The following is a 20,031-nucleotide window of genomic DNA, read 5'->3' as shown; positions in this document are numbered from 1 at the left end:
TGTCTCCTTTTGACTGTTTCTTCATGACAATTATATTGCAAGATATTTGACCAAATTTGCCTAGGCAACTGGAGGGTACAATTTATGATTCCCAGCTCTTCTCTAAATTAAGGCTGCAAAGACTATATCAAACTCCTTTCCACACTCATACTGACCATGCCCATCCCAAAAAAATTGCCAAAGTTGTTACTACTGCCTGATAGTAGCAGGGTGGTTCTTTCATTTTCACTAATTTCTTTTATAATTATGTAATCTCAGCTCATTAATTCTTCAAGCGTATTGGACATCTGAAATTTAACTACAATACGGATGCACAATATGCAAGGTTTGCAGCCCAAAGTCAAGCCTAAAGAAGCTTTAATGCCCTAAAATGTGCGATGATTCCAACAAAATCACTGTGGTTTTTTGTGGGAGTTGTTCCATATATGAGAATATTAGTATATCTGAGGATACATCAGCACTGGTGATCACAAGCTCAAGTCCATTGCTGTAAGCTTGCATTCTCCACATCCAGTTAAGATGACTTTTGGTGAGATACAGAAAAGTGATTAAAACGCTAATTCAGCCAATTATCAGAGGGTCAGATGTAACTGACGAACAGTAGGTCAAACAAGATTATGCACACTTAAAGTACCCAATTTAGAAACTTGTGCTTAATCTATGGATCTCTGTAGAATATTAATCCAATAATACATAAGAGGGGAATGACAACTTTGGTAGTTGGAGGGCGTAGCTGGCCAATGGCCAGGAAAATATGTGGAACCATAATCTTGGGCCAATTTTTCAATTAAAAAATGGCTTCAAAATACAAAAAAGAAAAGCACCTGGCTAAAATAGTTAAAAACCTAAAAATTAGCTTTAAAATAAAAACAAATATGGCTATTTGTTCTTCTCAGTAGGAATTGTTTCCAAAATTGAAAATTCCAGACATGCTGGCCTGACGATTCTGCTCAATTGTGCTTTTTATATTCATGCAATTTCTCTGATATTGGCGTAACCACCGCAAAAGATCGCAGAATTTTAAGTACAAATTATGTTCACAGCAGCTCCAGTTTCCATGATTTTTTTTTGTGATAGTTTTAAAAATTTTGCATTTTAAGCAGATCCTTCCCACAAAACTGGCCACGCCCCCCCCAGGTGAATTAATCACGACTGGGAGTTTCCACTAATTGTCCTCCTTTGCAGGCCTTCAGTGAGGCTCAAAAAAGTAAGCTGCAAATTTTGAGCACAAGTTCAATAATAGGTACATTTTGAAAGGTTTTGAGTGTTTTTTTTTTAAACTACTCAGGTACTCATTATTGCTTTTCATGAGTCACTTTCAGTAATTTTAAATCAGATTGCTCGCAGGTGGTGAACTTACTGATTAAAAATGCCTTTTTTTGGGAGAAACCCCCATTTTCAGCTATATTAATCAAACCTTACCAAATGACCACTCTTGAATAAACCAAGGAAGTTTTTTACAGCAAAATTTTTAAAAAGATATGTTTTAAAAAGCTGCCCAATTGCAGGGGTTTGTGACAGATTATGCATTTAAGGACATGTAAATAAATTTGAGTAGAAACTCAGGGGAATAAACACTTCTCAAAACAGGTGTAATTTTGGGTACAATTTGAGCCCGGAATTGCCAATTGCATCCAAAGTGGAAACTTAACCCTGCCTTCTTAATTTATTCAAGCAAACAAATGTAGAAAGGTGGGCTGTAAAGCATTATGAGATGCAGTAGGGCAGTGGTTTTCAACCATTTTTGGTTGGACTTGCCCGCCACTTTTCAAATGGAATAGTAATCACAGAACCCCATCTACATTATAATGCTCATAAGATGAAAGTGCTGCATCTAAAGAGTGTTTTAATAATGCTTTTAAGAAAACAGGTGCTTACTTACAGATATCAGTGAGATGGGTGTGTCTCCTTCTCACCACAGAGTTTTTCTGTCCTTGGCAGGAGCATGGAGAGAGCAGAAGCACAGAGAGGGTAGGAGCATGGAGAGAGAAGGACTCCGGAGTGAGCAGGAGCACTGGGGAGAGCAGAAGCACAGAGAGAGTAGGAGCATGAAGAGAGAAGGACTCCGGAGCGAGCAGGAGCACTGGGGAGATCAGAAGCACAGAAAGGGTAGGAGCATGGAGAGAAAAGGACTCCGGAGTGAGCAGGAGCACTGGGGAGATCAGAAGCACAGAGAGGGTAGGAGCATGGAGAGAGAAGGACTCCGGAGTGAGCAGGAGCACTGGGGAGAGCAGAAGCACAGAGAGAGTAGGAGCATGAAGAGAGAAGGACTCCGGAGCGAGCAGGAGCACTGGGGAGATCAGAAGCACAGAAAGGGTAGGAGCATGGAGAGAAAAGGACTCCGGAGTGAGCAGGAGCACTGGGGAGATCAGAAGCACAGAGAGGGTAGGAGCATGGAGAGAGAAGGACTCCGGAGTGAGCAGGAGCACTGGGGAGATCAGAAGCACAGAGAGGGTAGGAGCATGGAGAGAAAAGGACTCCGGAGTGAGCAGGAGCACTGGGGAGAGCAGAAGCACAGAGAGGGTAGGAGCATGGAGAGAAAAGGACTCTGGAGCGAGCAGGAGCACTGGGGAGAGCAGGAACATGGAGGGAACAGAGCACAAGAAAACACTAGGGGAGCAGACGAAGAGTAGGAGCACAGTGTGAGCAGAGCATGGATAAAGCAGGAGAACGGGGCAAACAGAGTATGAAGAAAGCAGGAATCTGGGAAGATCAGGAGCATGGAGAGAGCACTAGAGGAGCAGGGGGAGCAGGGGGCGGCACAGTGGCGCAGTGGTTAGCACCGCAGCCTCACAGCTCCAGTGACCCGGGTTCAATTCTGGGTACTGCCTGTGTGGAGTTTGCAAGTTCTCCCTGTGTCTGCGTGGGTTTCCTCCGGGTGCTCCGGTTTCCTCCCACATGCCAAAGACTTGCAGGTTGATAGGTAAATTGGCCATTATAAAAAATTGCCCCTAGTATAGGTAGGTGGTAGGGGAATGGAGGGACAGGTGGGGATGTGGTAGGAATATGGGGTTAGTGTAGGATTAGTATAAATGGGTGGTTGATGGTCGGCACAGACTCGGTGGGCCGAAGGGCCTGTTTCAGTGCTGTATCTCTAAACTAAAGCACACTTCCAGCTGCTGCTTACTCGCTTAGCCTTGGCCACGGTGGATGGGCGGCTGCTCACCTGTAATGCTGGCCGTGCGTCGCAGACCCCTGGAGACTCCAGATCCCAGTTTGAGAACCACTGCAGTAGGGGATGATACACTCTTAAACCAAGAGCAGAGCTGCCTGGAAGCTTCAAATTCTAAGCAAGCTGCCTCCTCTGGCACTCCAACTTTGGCACTGGTAAGTGATCAAGCTGAGGTGTGGTTGGAGATGACATGGAATGTGCTCGTGCTGGGGCTTTTTCATTTTGCCAGTAGTTTTGTGGTGCTGGATGTGTTGCCTATGTTTCAGACACAGCTGCTCAGCTAGTAGGCAACTTTGTTATGCAGAGAAAGAAATGCAAAGATCTGTAAATGCTGTTAATGATAAGAGCATTTTTGAATTGTTGTAGATTCTTTAAGACCTCTTAGAGTTTGATGGGGAAGGGGAGATCATTCTGGCACATGCCAGCACAGTGTCGCCATAGATCACCCTCCTGGGCAGGAGATCCTGGTGCCCAATTGATGGCTGGAAAATGTCACATGATGTATTCCTGTCACTAGCATTTGAAAATGTCCACCCAATTAAGAGTGGGGAACACTCAATGCTGTGACCTCCAATGTTGTAGTGACTATCAGAAAGCTTTAATGTGGGCCCACAGGACAGTTTCCCCTTAGTGTTTTGAATTATGGTATATGAGCTCCTTTTAATATTCCATGAAGGGAAGGAAAAATTTCAAATGAGAAACATTGATTTCCCCCACCCACCCCATCCCTGATCACAAATGTACCTACTTACCTGCATCTCTCTCGCCTTCAGATATTTTTCTCTCCTCCTCAAAGGCATGAAGCCACAACTGCTTGTCTGCGAGACTCTTTGTAAATAAAAGTTTGCTAGGCTCATCATCAAACTTGCTTTTAAATTTGATAGCATTCTTGACCTTGCAGTCAAATTCTTCCTCCCTTCCATCTTCCACATCCATCACTATGTGCTGGTCTATGTCAATCCTTTCTTTGTAGTACAGCATGTTACGGCGTAACAGGTCCTGTGGAATATGCCACAACACACCTGATTAAGCACAGTATTGGTTTTAATCCATTTAGCTACCATGTCATCATCTGACTTTAATCTCACAGCAATCAGCAAATCGGGCACACATTGAGTACAAAATTGTGTTGGTTTTCTGAATTGAAATTTTGCTCAAGTTTCCAGTCAAATCTATTTGCATATCACCAATTGTAAAATATTCCATGAACTAGTCCAATTGGGCAGCATTTTGGAATGTAATTGTCTATTTTCCTTTTTTGCATTAAAAATATTCCTTGATAAATTAAAGAGTGGTAACCTGTTGACGTTTCATTGATACAGCTGAAATTGGGTTTATCTCAAAAAATAAGCATTTTTAATAAAAGTGTCCAGGTGTGACTAATCCATCACCTTTGAGTAACCCGATTTTAAAACGTTGGATATTGCTTTAACAAAACTATACATTTACTGGTTTTGTTAAAGTACAGTAGTCAGTTTCATAGTAAATTAATTATTTTTTAATGTCTAAAAAGATTTAAAAGTGTATTTATTAGTGTCTTTGGGGGGAATTTTATGCTCTCCACCAGGAGAGAGGCAGGGAGAGCAAAACATTGAGTGGGATGGTGGTGGCATGTTTCCTGCCACTTTCCCACCTCTGCCAAAATTTAGTCCAGGGCGTGAAGGCCTCTGAATGGCCTTCCCACCCACTGCCAATTGAAGCCCTTAACTGGGCAATTAATCCCCAATTAAGGGCTTCATCCTGCTGCCACTGTTGCAATTAGCCGCAATTATTGTTCTGTGTCCTCACTATCTCTTCCTTGAATGCCTTCCACTGTTCTGCCACTGACTTACCTTCAAGTAGCTGTTTCCATTCCAGTTTAGCTAAATCACATCTCAGGTTAATAATATTAGCTTTTCCCCTGTTGAGAACTTTTATTATTGGTCTATCTTTGTCCTTTTCCATAACTACCCTAAATCTAACTGAATTATGATCACTTCCACCAAAGTGCACCCCAACTGATACCACCACCCTCCCACCTCCCCCCATTCCCTAAAACAGTCCAGAAACACCCACTCTCTTGTTGGGCTTGCTAGATACCAGCTATAAAAAGTTCTCTTGAATGTATTTTAAGAATTCTGCTTCCTCTGTGCCTTTCACACTAATTCTATCCCAGTTAATATTAAGGTAGCTGAATCCCCCACTATTGCTGCCCTATTCTTTTTGAACTCCTCAGAGGTTTGCCTACATATTTGTTCTATCTCCCTCTGACTGTTTGGGAGGGGGGGTGGTGGTGGTGGGGAGGTCTATAGTACACCCCCAGTGGCATAATTGCCCTTTCTTTTTTGTTCCTCCGTCAACCCAAAAGGCCTCATTTGATGATCTTTCTACCGTATCATATAATTGTTTCTTTAATCAATATAATCAATTGAGACTCTCCTTTTTTATCACCCTCTCTATCTCATCTGAAAACCCTGTAACCTGGAATGTTGAGCTGCAATTCGCTCCCTTCTTTCAGCCATGTATCAGTAATAGCTATAAGATCATACTCCTACGTGTCAATCAGGGCTCTCAGCTCACCTGCCTTATTCCCTAAACTTCTTGCATTGAAGTTGTCAAGAAAACATGCTGTGCAAAATAAGGATTTTTAATTCATCAGTTGGAAACTTACATTAAACTTTTTTTAAAAAGCTGGAATATTACAGACAACTTTTACAAAGACTTGGCTACAGCTAAAAATGGCTGCCACCATTTGAATTTGAACACTTTGCATATTCCAAGGCATCAAATGGAGACACATGTCTGATTAGCTTGCACCCAAAACAATGGCTTGCCCTATTGATTGAGCTACCTAAGATTTCTTTCATTAGCAAGACATTCAAAGCCATCCTGGGACACTATCAATGAAAGGGCAAACCCCGCCTGGTGTAAACATTAACACCATGAGGCCTGAGAAACTGAAATTCCGAAACTTGAATCTCATTAGAAGGTACCAGAGAATACACTGAGACAGTCAATGTGACCATCTGTCCATCTCTGTGAAAGCTGGGAGTTCCCCTTGGACAAGGCAGACAAGCCAGAGACTCAAACTGTGCAGAAGCCAGAAAGGCTGTCTCTCTCTTCAGAAAGTCTGATGGGGCATGAAAAGCCGAGCTGTCAGTTGCTAGATCCAAGACAAAGAAACCAAGAATGAAGCCCTTTGTTCAACTGCCTCCAAGAGCAACTATCAACGCAGAACTTCAGGATCATGAATTCACCTGGAAGACCACGTAAACGACCAGGCACCACAGACTGTGTATTTTTTTTTTCATTTGTTCTGGACTCTAATCCAACTCAAAATCTATTCTTCATTACTCTGTAATTGTGTGTGTGTGTGTGTGTGTGTGTGTGTGTGTGTGTGTGTGTGTGTGTGTGTGTGTGTGTGTGTGTGTGTGTGTGTGTGTGTGTGTGTGTGTGTGTGTGTGTGTGTGTGTGTGCTATTTTTTTTAGATCGGGTTTAGATTATTAAGTATAATAAATTCAGCTTTTTCTTCTTTAAACTCAGAAAAACCTGTCTGGTTCTTTTACGATCACAACAAAGGTAAAACACTCACTGAAGTGCTAAGCACATCCACTGTTTAAAAAGGAGTAAACCCTGTTTATGTTAAAATTGAGGAAGTGCAAGAAGGAAGCCTTGTGACCTCCTCCTCGCCTGGCTATAACAAAGCATTGCCAAGCTCCCTTATTGTCTATTTTCTAGCCTTTCAGACACGCTTACTAATTTTCTGCCTTCCATTTCTAACTTTTCTTCTTTCCCTTCTGAATCTACTCTCAGATTTCCACACTCTGCCAAGCCAGTTTAAACCTTTCCCAACAGCACAAGCAAACCCTGCCCCCACCTCCCCACATGAGGATATTAGTCCTGGCCTTGTTGAGGTGTCATAGCGTCAAAAAGTCATAGAGTCATTTATGACACAGAAGAACTCCATTCGGTTCATCGAGTGTATGCCAGCTCTCCATAGAGCAATCCAGTCAGTTCTATTCCTCTTCTGTATCCCTGTAGCCCTGTAAATTTATTTCTTTCAAGCGCTTATCTAATTTCATTTTGAAATCATTGACTGTCTCTGCAACCAGTCTGGCTTGTACAGATCCCATGTCCCCTGAAGCAGTCCCATTGCTTCTAGCACGTGACACCAGGAGTAATCAGGAGATTACAAGCTTTGACGTCCTGCTTTGCAATCTCTCTCCTAGCTCCCTAAACTCTGCCTGCAGGACCTCATCCCTCTTTTTGCCTCTGTCATTGGTGCCCATATGGAGTATGACTTCTGGCTGTTCACCCTCCCCGACAGAATGTCCTGCAGCTGCTCAGTGACATCCTTGACCCTGGCACCAGGGAGGCAATGTACCATCCTGGAGTCACATCTGTGGTCGCAGAAGCACCTGTCTGTTCCCCTCATTATCGAATCTCCGACCACTATCGCCCTTCTACTCTTCTTCTCTCATATATTGCTGAGCCACTCATGGTGCCATGGACTTGGATCTGCCTGAATTCCCCAGCTGAACCATCACTCTCACCAGTTTTCAGAACTGAATACTGTTGGAGAGCAAGATGCACTCATGGAATCCCTGCCCTGCCTGCCTGGATCTCCTTGTCCTTCTGGCAGTCACCCATTCCCTTAGCTGCCTCAACAGTTTTAAGCTGCTGGGTGACCACCTCCAGAAACGTGTTATCCATGAAACGCGCAGATGCCCCGTAGTGACTCCAGCAGCCGCTCAAGCGCTGAAACCCAGAGCTCGAAGTGCTCTAGCTAGTGACACTTCCTGCACATGTGGTCATCCAGGCCATGAGAAGCATCCAGGATTTCCCACATGGCCCAGGATTTACATTCCACAGGGCTTAGGATCCCTGCTATGCCTTTACTTTCTCGACTATTATCTAGAAACACTTACCAGCTACTCACCACTCAGCTCCTTCCCTGGTTGAGAAGTCACTCTAGCTGTTTTGCAGATTTTTGTTTTTGTTATTGGAGATTTCCCTGGTGGCTCTCTTCCTCCCTGCCCTGCCCCCATCCCTTCCTGCTTTAACTCCTCAATCGCTGCACTCAGTCTCCACCAGGTTGGCCACCACCGCCCCTGGTGCCAGTGATTCTCTCTATAATATAGATAAATGTCTTCCTGCTTCCTAATTAATGCCTTTAGACTTCAGCTCTTGGTCTTGCTGTCTCCCACTCCCTCACTTGGACTGCTCTTTGTTTTGTAAAATCCAGAACAGCATCTTTTCCCTCAGTACACTGAATTCCTCACTCACTAAATTCCCCGATTTAAATACTCTGTCAAAGCAGTACTCAGTTGAACTGGACTCCGTGCTACTTACTTTTAAACACAAAGGCCGGGATTTTATGCTGGCGACGGGGATCACAACCTGCAGAGAAAGCACTGCCGAGAACCCCACACCGCCTCTTTTGTGGGAGACCCGCCGAATCGAGTGCCAATTAGGCACTTAAGTAGACAGCGGCAGGTTTTCCATGGAATCAAGGACCCTAGCAACAGAAGTCACTCCCCTTTGAGAGCTGCCAGCCAATCGGAGGCTGGCAGCTCTTTAACTGAGCGGCAGATAAGATGGGCTGAATGGCCTCCTTCTGTGTGGTAAATTTCTAGCTTAATTTTAAGAGCCTCCTCAAAGGTCACACTGATTAATTCAGTCTGGGGGTGCGGCCAGATTTATGGGCAGGGCCAACTTTCATTGTGATGTTTTTTAAACCAGTGCAAAAGATCACAGAACTTTGATTTGCACTGGCCATAGCTGGTGCTTGATATTCCTTGATCTTTTGCATTGGTTTGGCTGATCCTTGGGCAATTTGCACTGGAACAGTTCAACCTGGAGGAAACTCCTCAGCCATAACACATGCACTAAACCTATTCTTCTTCTGCACAACTGTGCATTTCTATTGAAGACAGTTATGAGGTATTCATTACTGTTTCACGTCTACATTTCCTCCTTCTTGTTTCTACATTACAACAGTGCCTGCACTTTAAAAAAAGTACTTCATTGGCTGTTAATTGCTTTGGGATGTCCTGAGGTTGTGAAAAATGCTATAGTTGTAAGTTCTTTCCTTCTCTGAAATGTGGGATCAGTTTCCTATTCATTACTTGGGAGGTACAGTAGCATAGCAGACTAGTATTTCAGAGGCCTAGGCCAACAATCTGGATATGCAAGTTCAAAACCCACCATAGCAGAACCTGAATTTGCATTCAGTTAATTAATTAGATCGGGAATAAAATGATATTAGTAATGTTCACCATGAAGCTATCAGATTGTTTTAAAATCCCAACTGGTTCACTAATGTCCTTTAGAGAAGAAAACATGGCGTCCTTTTGTGGTTTGGCCTATATGTGACTCCAAATCTACAGTAATGTGCTTGACTCGTAATTCAAGATACTCTTGAATCAAACTGCTACAAAATATACAATAAGAATAAAACTGGATGTACCACCTGGCATTGAATTTAGACATGGCAAAAACACATCCAGCCCAGTCTTCCTAACTAGCATCTGAGTACTTGTGGCAAATATGGGTGAGCTCTCCCATAGACTAGTTAAGCCCAATGATACAATGACATTGTCATACTCCCAGCATCATACCTTGCCGTCACTGTCCTAGATTCCTCCATCACCATTCCTGGGTCTGTCCTGCCAGTGAGACACTAGAAGTCATGACACAGAGGTATACAGTCGGAAGGGTGTGACCTTGGAAGTCCTTAATATTGACTCTGGACCCCATGAAGTTTCATTGCGTCAAGTCAAACATGGGAAAGGACACATAGTCCTATATGTTGAACACCACTTGGAAGAAGCCTTGAGGCAAAGACACAAAATATAATCTGGGTGGGAAACTTCAATATCCATTACCAAGAGTGGCTCAGTAGCACCACTAATGGCCAAGATGGCTAGGTCCTGATGGACATATCTGCCAATGCTGGGCTTGCGGCAGGTGGTGAGAGAACCAACATGAGGGAAAAACTTACTTGACCTCATCCCCACCAAACTACTTGTCACAGATGCATCTATCCATGGCAGCATTGGTAGGAGTGACCACCATATAGTCCTTGGAAAGTCTTTACACTGCGACCCTCCTCTACAGTGTTGTGTGATACTACCACTGTGCTAAATGGAATAGATTCAGAACAGATCTAGCAGTTGAAAACTGGGTATTCATGAGGTGCTATGGACCATCAACAACTGCAGAATTGTACTCAACCATAATCCGTAAACTCAAGGCCTGGCATATCCCTTAATCCACATTACCATCAAAAAAGCCGACCAACCCTGGTTGAGTGAGTAATGCTAAAGACTTATACTGCAGAATTGGTCGTGCCTCTAGCCAAACTATTGAGTTCCAGATACAACACTGGCATCTACCCAGCAAAGTGGAAAATTACCCAGGTATGATCTGTCAACAAAAAGTAGGGCTGATCTAATCTCGCCAATTACTGGCCCATTAAGCCTACTCTCAATCATCAGCAAAGTAGTGGAAGGAGTCATCAATAGTGGCATCAAGTAACACTCACTAATAATCTGCTCATCAATGCTCAGTTTGAGTTCACCAGGGCCATCCAGCTTCAGACTCCAATACAGCTTTGGTCCAAACATGAACAAAAGAGCTGAATTCCAGAGGTGAGGTGAAAGTAACTGCCCTGACAACAAGGCAGCATTTGACCAAGGAGCCCTAGCAAAATTGGAGTTAATGGGAATCAGGGGGGGAAATTCTCCACTGGTTGGAGTCATACCAGCACAAGGAAGATGGTTGAGGTGGTTGGAGGCCAATCATCTCAGTCCTAGGACATCACTGCAGGAGTTCTTCAGGGCAGTGTCCCAGGCCCAACCGTCTTCAGTTGCTTCATCACTGCCCTTCCCTCCATCATAAGGTCAAAAGTGGGCACGTTGACTGATGATTGCACAGTGTTCAGTTCCATTTGCAATTCGTCAGATAATGAAGCAGATTGCACATGCATGCAGTAAGACCTGGACAACATCTAAGCTCAGGCTGATAAGTGGCAAGCAACATTTGTGCCAGGCAATGACTATCTCCGACAAGAGAAAATCTAGCCACCTCCCGTTGACAATGGCATTACCATCAACAATCCTCCCCATCAACATCCTGGGGATCACCATTGACCAGAGCATTAACTAAACTAACTATATAAATACTATGGTTAAACCTGCAGGTCAGAGACTGGGTATGAGTGACTCACCTCCTCCTTTTCCAGCACCTACAAGGCACAAGTCAGGAGTCTCCTGGCAAACTCTTCACTTGCTTGGATGAGTACATCTTGAACAACACTCAAAAAGCTTGACAACATCCAGGATGAAACAGCCTGCTTGATTGGCACCCCAACCATGACCTTAAACATTCACTCCCTCCACTACAAGCACAGGATGGCTACAGTGGATACCACCTACAAGATGGACTGCAGCAATTCATCAAGGTTCTTTGACAGCACCTTCTAAACCCGTGACCTCTATCACTTAGAAGGACAAGGGCAGCAGATGAATGGGTACACCACCATCTGCAAGTTCCCTTTCAAGTTACACACCACCCTGATTTGGAAATGTATCGCCGTTCCTTCATTGTTACTGGGTCAAAATCTTGGATCTCTCTCCCTAACAGCACTGTAGGTGTACCTTCACTACATGGACTGCAGTGGTTGAAGAAGGCTGCTTACCACCATCTTCTCAAGGGCAATTAGGGATGGGCAATAAATACTGGCCTTTCCAGCAGCGCCCACGTCCTGTGAATGAATAAATTTTAAAACAATTACCTATCTACTTGGGCTCTGGGAATCAGGTATGATAGGTTTGCTGTCACATAAATGGCAGAAGTTTATGATTGCTATCAGCATCCCATTCATCACTTTTCCTGTTTAATGAAAAATATTATTTTCGATTTAAAAAATATATTATAAATGGAACAATTGGAGTATATGTGGGTACAGCTTCACAGGACTCTCAATTTTCTACATTTAAGAGAATATGTCAAGTTTATGCAACATGGTCTCATAATTTAACCCTCTAAGGTTGATAACATTCTGGTGAATCTGCACTGCACCCTCTCCAAGGTCAGCATTTCTTTCCTAAGGTGCGGAGCTCAAAACTGAATGCAGTACTCCAGATGGGATCTGTCAAAGGCTCTAGACAACTGAAGAATTGAGATAAAGGCCACCATTCCATTAGACCTTTTCATGACCTTTAGTTCACCAGCTATAAATGATTTATGTACTTGGACTCCCAAATCTCTTAGCTCTTCTACGGTTCTTAGTTTCTCACCATTTAGGAAATACTCCAAAGTATCTTTCTCAGAAAAGAGCATGGTTTTGTTTTGTTTTCTAGACTGTGTAGGTGGCAGTGAGAGTAGGCTGCAAAAAAGTGATTAAAAATGGTGGCCCTATGGGCATGTAAATTCTTTAAAAGATATTATCTATAAGCAGCCCACTTACTTCAAAGGAGCGTATTGCTTACAGAAAGATGATTCTCAGCGCACGACAGGACAGGTAACAACCATGGCGATGAAGCAAGAGGGAACAATGGAATGTGAAAAGTTAGACAGATGCCAAAAGCATAGTAGAAAAAGAGATTTTTCCAAAGTGGGAGAGCGGCAGAAGGATTTTGAGTTCCAAAGAACAGAAGCATTAAAGCTGGAAGATCAGGCATTGCTTGTGGAATGAGCAGAGCGGATAACCTGATGTCAGAGGAGTGGAGGCTATGTGCCAGAATGAACAGCTGAAGGGAATTGCTGTAGCTGTGGAGGGATTTGAAAATAAAGGCAGGCATCTTGGAGTCAGTTTGCTAGAGTTTGGTAAGGACAGAGGTAATGAAGACATGAAGCTTTTGTGAGAAGGTGGACAATGGCATTGCAAAGGACTTACAATTAATAGAAGTTTGGACTCTGGGAGGCTGGGTCAAAGAATGTTACAGAAGTTGAGCCTTAAGGTGATAACAGCATGGGTTCTAGTTTCACAGCAAAGAGAGGATAGTTGGGTGGATACTGGTGGTTTTCTTGAGGTGGAAAATGCTGTTTTTGTAATGGAAAGGCTACAAGGAAGGAAACTCATTTCAAGGTTAAGCAGTATCCCTGCTTTGGGCTGAGCCTGATGTGGCCACCAGGGAGACTGCCTCAATTGCCAGAAATGCAGAGTATTTCTTAAATGGTGAGATTGGGAAGTGTTGATGTCCAAAGGGACCTGAGTGTCCTTGTTCATAAGTCACTGAAAGCTAACATGCAGTTACAGCAAACAATTAAGAAGGCAAATGGTATTTCGGCCTTTATTACAAGAGGATTTGAGTACAGGAGTAAAGATGTCTTGCTGCAATTGTATAGAGTCTTGGTGATTCCACACCTAGAGTCTTGTGTACAGTTTTGGTCTCCTTACCTAAGGAAAAATATACTTGCCGAAGAGGAAGTGCAAGAAGTTTCACCAGACTGATTCATGGGATGGCAGATTTGTCCTATAAGGAGAGATTGAGGAGACTGGGCCTGTATTCTCCAGAGTTTAGAAGAATGAGTGGTGAACTGATTACTCCATGTTTCCTCCTACCCCAATAATCTTTCACCCTTTGCTTATCAAGAATCTATCTACCTCTGCCTTAAAAATATTCAAAAACTCTGCTTCCATCGCCTTTTGAGGAAGAGAATTCTAAAGACTCACGACCCTCAGAGAAAAAATTTCACCTCATCTCTGTCTTAAATGGGCGACCCCTTATTTTTAAACAGTGACCCCTAGTTCTAGATTCTCCCACAAGAGGAAATATCCTTTCCACATCCACCCTGTCAAGACCCCTCAGGATTTTATATGTTTCAATCAAGTTACCTCTTACTCTTCTAAATTCCAGCAGATACAAGCCTAGCCTGTCCAATCTTTCCTCTTAAGACAGCCTGCCCATTCCAGGCATTGGTCTAGTAAACCTTTTCTGTACTGCTCCAACACAAGTACATCCTTCCTTAAATAAGGAGACCAGCACTGTACACAGTACTCCAGATGTGATTCACCAATGCCTGTATAGCTGAAGCAAAACCTCCCTACTTTTGTATTCAATTCCACTCGCAATAAACAAAAATATTCTATTAGCTTGCCTAATTACATGCTATACCTGCATACTAACCTTTTGCAATTCATGCACTAGGACACTCAGATGCCTCTGCATCTCAGAGCTCTGCAATCTCTCACCATTTAGATAATATGCTTCTTTTTTATACTTCCTGCCAAAGTGGATAATTTCCCACTTTCCCACATTATACTCCATTTGCCAGTTCGTTGCCCACTCACATAACCTATCTATATCCCTTTGTAGCCCCCTTATGTCCTCTTCACAGGTAACTTTTCTACCTATCTTTGTGTCATCAGCAAATTTAGCAACCATACCTTCAGTCCCTTCATCAAAGTCATTTACATAAATTGTAAAAAGTTGAGGCCCAGCACAGATCCCTGTGGCACACCGTTCGTTACATCTTGCCAACCAGAAAATGGCCCATTTATGCCGACTTTCTGTTTCCTGTTAGCCAGCCAATCTTCTATCCATGCCAAAATGTTAGCCTTCGATGATGAGCTTTTATTTTCTGCAATAACCTTTGATGTTGCACCTTATCAAATGCCTTCTGGAAATCTAAGTACAGTACATCCCCTTTATCCACAGCACATGTAATTCCCTCAAAGAACTCAAATAAATTGGTCAACATGATTTCCCTTTCACAAAACCATGTTGACTCTGCCTGATTACCTTGAATTTTTCTAAATGTCTTTAATAATAGCTTCTAATATTTTCCTAAGACAGATGTTAAGCTAACTGGCCTGTAGTTTCCTGCTTTCAGTCTCCCCCCCCTTTTTGAATAAAGGAGTTACATTCACTATTTTCCAATCTAACGGAACTTTCCCCGAATCTAGGGAATTTTGGAAAATTAAAACCAACGCATCAACTATCTCACTAGCCACTTCTTTTAGGACCCTAAGAAGAAGTCCATCAGGACCCAGGGGCTTGTCAGCCCACAGCTCCAACAATTTGTTCAGTGCCACTTCCCTGATGATTGTAATTTTCTTGAGTTCCTCCCTCCCTTCCATTTCCTGACTTACAGCTAATACTGGAATGTTACTTGTATCCTCAGTAGTGAAGACTGATGCAAAATACCTGTTCAATTCATCTGCCATCTCCTTATTATCCATTATTAATTCCCCAGACTCACTTTCTATAGGACCAACGCTCACTTTATTAAGTCTTCTTTTTTATATATCTATAGAAACTCTTACGATCTGTCTTTATATTTCTAGCTAGCTTTCTCTTATACTCTAATTTTACCTTCCTTATCAATCTTTTAGAGATTCTTTGCTGTTTTTTATATTCTGTCCAATCTTCTGACCTGCCTCCCATCTTTGCACAATTAGAGGCTTTTTCTTTAAGTTTGATATTATCTTTAACTGTTTTAGTTAACCACTGATGGTGGGTCCCACCCTTGGAATTTTTCTTTCTCGTTGAATTGTATCTATTCTGTGTATTCTGAAATATCCCCTTAAATGCCTGCCACTGCATCCCTATTGACCTATCCCTTAACCTGATTTGCCAGTTCACTTTAGCTAGCTCTGCTTTCATGCTCTTATTTAAGTTTAAAATACTAGTCTTGGACCCACTCTTCTCTCCCTCAAACTGAAGGTAAAATTCAATCATAGTGTGATCGCTGCTACCTAGGGGCACCTTAACTATGAGGTCATAAATTAATCCTATTTCGTTGCACAATACCAGGTCTGGTATAGCCTGCTCTCTGGTTGGCTCCAGAATGTACTGTTCCAAGAAATTATCCTACATTCTACGTACTCCTCATCTAGGCTATCTCTACCCATCTGATTTTTCCAGTCTATATGTAGGTTAATTATCGCTGAATCTTTCTGACAAGCTGCCATTATTTCTTCCTTTATACCCCATCCTACAGTGTGGTTAATGCTATGTGGCCTGTACACCACTCCCACACGTGACTTCTTGCCTTTATGATTTTTCATCTCTTTCCAAACTGCTTCTATATTCTAGTTTCCTGAATTTAGGTCATCCCCCTCTATTGCACTTATACCATCATTAATTACCTTTTCCTAGCTTCCTTAACCAGTGGACAGTCAGCGCCCGGGCAACACTTGGTCATCACCCTCCTGGCATCACAGGAGAAGAGCAGGGGCCACGGCAGCCAAGGATAACTGAGCAACCAGCTAAGCACAAAGAAGGCGGAACAGTGGAGCAGTGGTTAGCACCGCAGCCTCACAGCTCCAGCGACCCAGGTTCAATTCTGGGTACTGCCTGTGCGGAGTATGCAAGTTCTCCCTGTGTCTGCGTGGGTTTCCGCCGGGTGCTCTGGTTTCCTCCCACAGCCAAAGACTTGCAGGTTGGTAGGTAAATTGGCCATTATAAATTGCCCCTAGTGTAGGTAGGAGAATGGTGGGGATGTAGTAGAGAATATGGGGTTAATGTAGGATTAGTATAAATGGGTGGTTGTTGGTCAGCACAAACTCGGTAGGCCGAAGGGCCTGTTTCAGTGCTGTGTCTAAATAAATAAATAAAAAGGCAGCAGCTGACAATGGGGGCACAACACTCAGATTTTGGGCCCAGTGGCAATGAGGAGCAACACCCTCCGCAAATGGGGTGGAGCACCAGGCATCGGGGGGGGAGCAAAGGAAAGAAACAAGGGGCAGGAAGACACGGAGTTCATACCCTCTGCATTGGATCTACTCCCGAAGACGGAGCTACCTGGAGATGACCGAGACCCAGTGCTACAGGAGACTGTGACCCTCCAGGCAGATAGCCACAGAGATCTGTGACCTCATCGCCAAAGACCTCTCACCTTGCAGCACTGGTTGCAATGCCCTGCCAATAGCCATCAAAGTCACTGTGGCCTTGAACTTCTTCGCCTCTCTTCTTTCAAGGATCTGCTGCAGACCTTGGTGGCATCTCGCAAACGGCAGTGCATCACTGCATCTCACAGGTCACCGACGTCCTTTTTTGACTGACAGTTGAGGCCTCGCATGGACAGAGGGCGTTGGATTTCGCGGTCATCGCTGGATTCCCCAAGTGCAGGACATCATCGATTGCACCCACGTGGCCATCAAGGTACCCAGTGACTGTCAGTCAGATTCATCAACAGAAAGGGTTTCCACTCCCTCAATGTTCAGCTGACCACAAGAGCTTCCTCCATGTGTGCACTCGCTTTCATAGAAGCTGCCATGATTCCTTCATCCTCTGTCAGTCCAAGCTGCTGCAGCTCTTCACTCCAACTCCGAAAGTCTGTGTATGGATCCTAGGGGACAACGGATGTCCCTTGAAAAGATAGCTACTCATCCCTCTATGAAAGCCAGAGACAGAAGCACAAAGGTGATACAACCAAATCCATCTGTTCGTCAGGACAACCATTGAGTAGGCCATCGGGCTTCTCAAGATGCAATTCAGGTGCCTGGACCAGTCAGGTGGTGCCCTCCAATACAGTCCTGCAAGGGTCTCTGTCATTGTAGTGTTCTGCTGCACACTCCATAACATGGCCCTTCAGAGAGGTGTGGACCTTAAGAATGGTGAAGTCCTGGAACACGATAACTGATTGGGGGAACGGGAGGAACAGGAAATGGGAGAGGAGGAGGAAGTGGAGGTGGCGGGGGAACATGCAGAACATTGAGGTGCTCCGGTTGCACAAGGAGGTGGCTGGGCACGGCGTGGGGTGCAACAGTTTCGTCAGGATGCCATGAATGTCAGCAATCATTTGATTCAGAGATGTTTCAACTAAGCCTCTCTGACCCAGGATGAAGGGCATGGGATACAAGTCACTCTGGGCTGCCTGTGCCAGCATTTCCACTGAAGATGCAGCCTGGAACATCTAAACTCTTAGCGCCAATGGCAAATGCGCATCTGGCCAGAGCCTTTGCCCTCATTGTGCAGGAAACCTTGATCTCCTTCAGCACCTCATACAATGTTTCTTGTCACACCAGCAATAAAAGGAGTTTCAGATGTGTGGCTTGAAGTGTCACTATTTATACAATGTTAAGAAAGGGAAGCAGTGCACAGAGACAGTAACAAGACACCCTACTGACCCACTCAGTGCTCCACTCAATGCGATGGCCTCCGTCCTCGGCCACTCTTACACAGTTCTCTTCTTCTGGCTTGGAGGAAGTAGAGACAGCTTGCTTACTTGTCTATGCCTGTAACTGAGATGCATGTGGTGATTGTCCTCCTCATGGAGGTGTCATTGGGGGCATCTCCAGAGGCTGCTGCACCTGCATCCTTGCAGGGGCAGCCTCTGTCACTTAGTGGCCCTGCCACACAGATGGTCTCTCAGTTAAAGGGGACAAGGTAACCGAGATGATGAAGATTCCCTGTGTGGGGTGGCACCCTCATCCTCCTCTGCGACATCCTAAGCCCTTGCTGAACGCACTGGATGGCTGAAAAAGGAACCAGCTGGGGCACAACTGGCATCCACACCAAACATCTCTGCACCACCAGCACCACTGAGTGGTCCAGGGCACACAAAATGTGGCATGCATCCTGTCGACGTCAGTGTGCATTTCCTGCATGGATATGTCTCTCTACGGGATTGGCCACTCTTTTTATGGAGCAGCTCATGCGCTTATGGCCCTGAATCATTGTGTTGCACGTGAGCTGGGTGGATTCCTCCATACTTTGTACATGACCCAGCACTGCCTCAGGGAACTCCAACATGTGGGAGAACATCTCCTGCTGCTGTTCCAGGTAGAGCCTCCTTTCCAGTGTCTGTATGGAAAAGAGAAAAGGACCTCCCCCCTCTCCCTCATGGCCTCCAGGATGATTTCAAGGTCACTTTCTGAGAACTGAGGCTGCCCTGACCCAGGTGCCAGGCCTTCGATTTTCCAGTGACATTATGGGACACTGCAGTCCAGGCCAAGGCTCCTGGCAATATTCTGCTTGCTTCCTCAACACAAAGGCTGCAGCCACAGTAATGGATGCCATGGGGAGTTAAAATTGGGCCCATGCTGCATTTGGCCCGCCTCCGTTTCTGTCCTTTCGGCTGCTAATCGGTCACTAAACCTGACCCGAAGCCAATTCAGGGTTGCCCACGCGAAAATCATGTGTTTAATCTGCTTCCCCAGGGGGTGGGTTCAGAACCTGGAAACAGTCCTGTCTTACATTTCCCAATCCCAACATGAAAATTCAGCCCATAGTTTCAGGTGTAAATAATGTGATCCGCACTCCAGTGATGGGAATGGGGTAGAAACTAGATTAGAAGGTTGCAAGCCTAAAGAGACGGATTCAACAAGGCATTGTGGAAATTTGGAAAAAAACAAAAGCTTAGATTTGGAGCAGTTGTTGAAGAGCAAGGAATATCTGAGAGTTGTTTTTTTAAGCAGTGGGTGAAATTGATGCTTTGAATTAGATGGAGATAGTGTCTGAAATGAAGATATCACTGAGGAGGGGGAAGATGGATGGTCAGGAGGTGATTGAGGGACAGGTTGTGGGCTCTTCACGGATGACATGACTGTGGGTGTAAAATCACAAAAAAGGCAGTAGGAGGGCTGGGAGTTTGTGGGCAAATAAATGTTAGCTTAATTCCTTTGTGTTCTTGCCTATAGTTATTGTTCTCATCTAATTCTCCAAATAACTGGCTTTCAACTGAAAGTAAGAAAACAAAATCAAATCAATTTTATTTAAGTAGCACTGATGGTGGGACTCTTTTATGTCAATTATTCAAAATGTTAAATCCCTTCACTGTGACTTTACCTTCTTGCATAAAATCATCTGATGGTCCAGGAGAAAAGCCATAAAATGTTTCGCTCTGGCATGTGGGCGCGGAACGACAATTAGGTCACCACGTTGGATCAGTTGTGTGCTAATGACTGAAAGATCTTCACCCTAAG

General features: G+C 44.2%; 1 protein-coding gene across 1 annotated transcript in view; it reads right to left on the bottom strand.

Annotated features, from left to right (window-relative positions):
* Positions 1-3,553: 3,553 nt before the first annotated feature.
* LOC137375015 (rho guanine nucleotide exchange factor 9-like) overlaps positions 3,554-20,031 on the bottom strand; it is an 82,731-nt gene continuing 66,253 nt past the window's right edge. The window contains exons 6-8 of the mRNA XM_068041640.1: positions 19,895-20,026; positions 3,925-4,171; positions 3,554-3,654 (exon numbers count right to left, since the gene is read on the bottom strand). Of these exons, the coding sequence (XP_067897741.1) occupies positions 3,554-3,654; positions 3,925-4,171; positions 19,895-20,026 (480 nt within the window). The remainder of the gene's footprint in view (positions 3,655-3,924; positions 4,172-19,894; positions 20,027-20,031) is intronic.

Source organism: Heterodontus francisci, chromosome 11 (assembly GCF_036365525.1).
Source record: "Heterodontus francisci isolate sHetFra1 chromosome 11, sHetFra1.hap1, whole genome shotgun sequence".
NCBI lineage: Eukaryota > Metazoa > Chordata > Chondrichthyes > Heterodontiformes > Heterodontidae > Heterodontus > Heterodontus francisci.
Note: the sequence above shows the minus strand (reverse complement) of the source record. Positions and strands in the feature narration are given on the sequence as shown.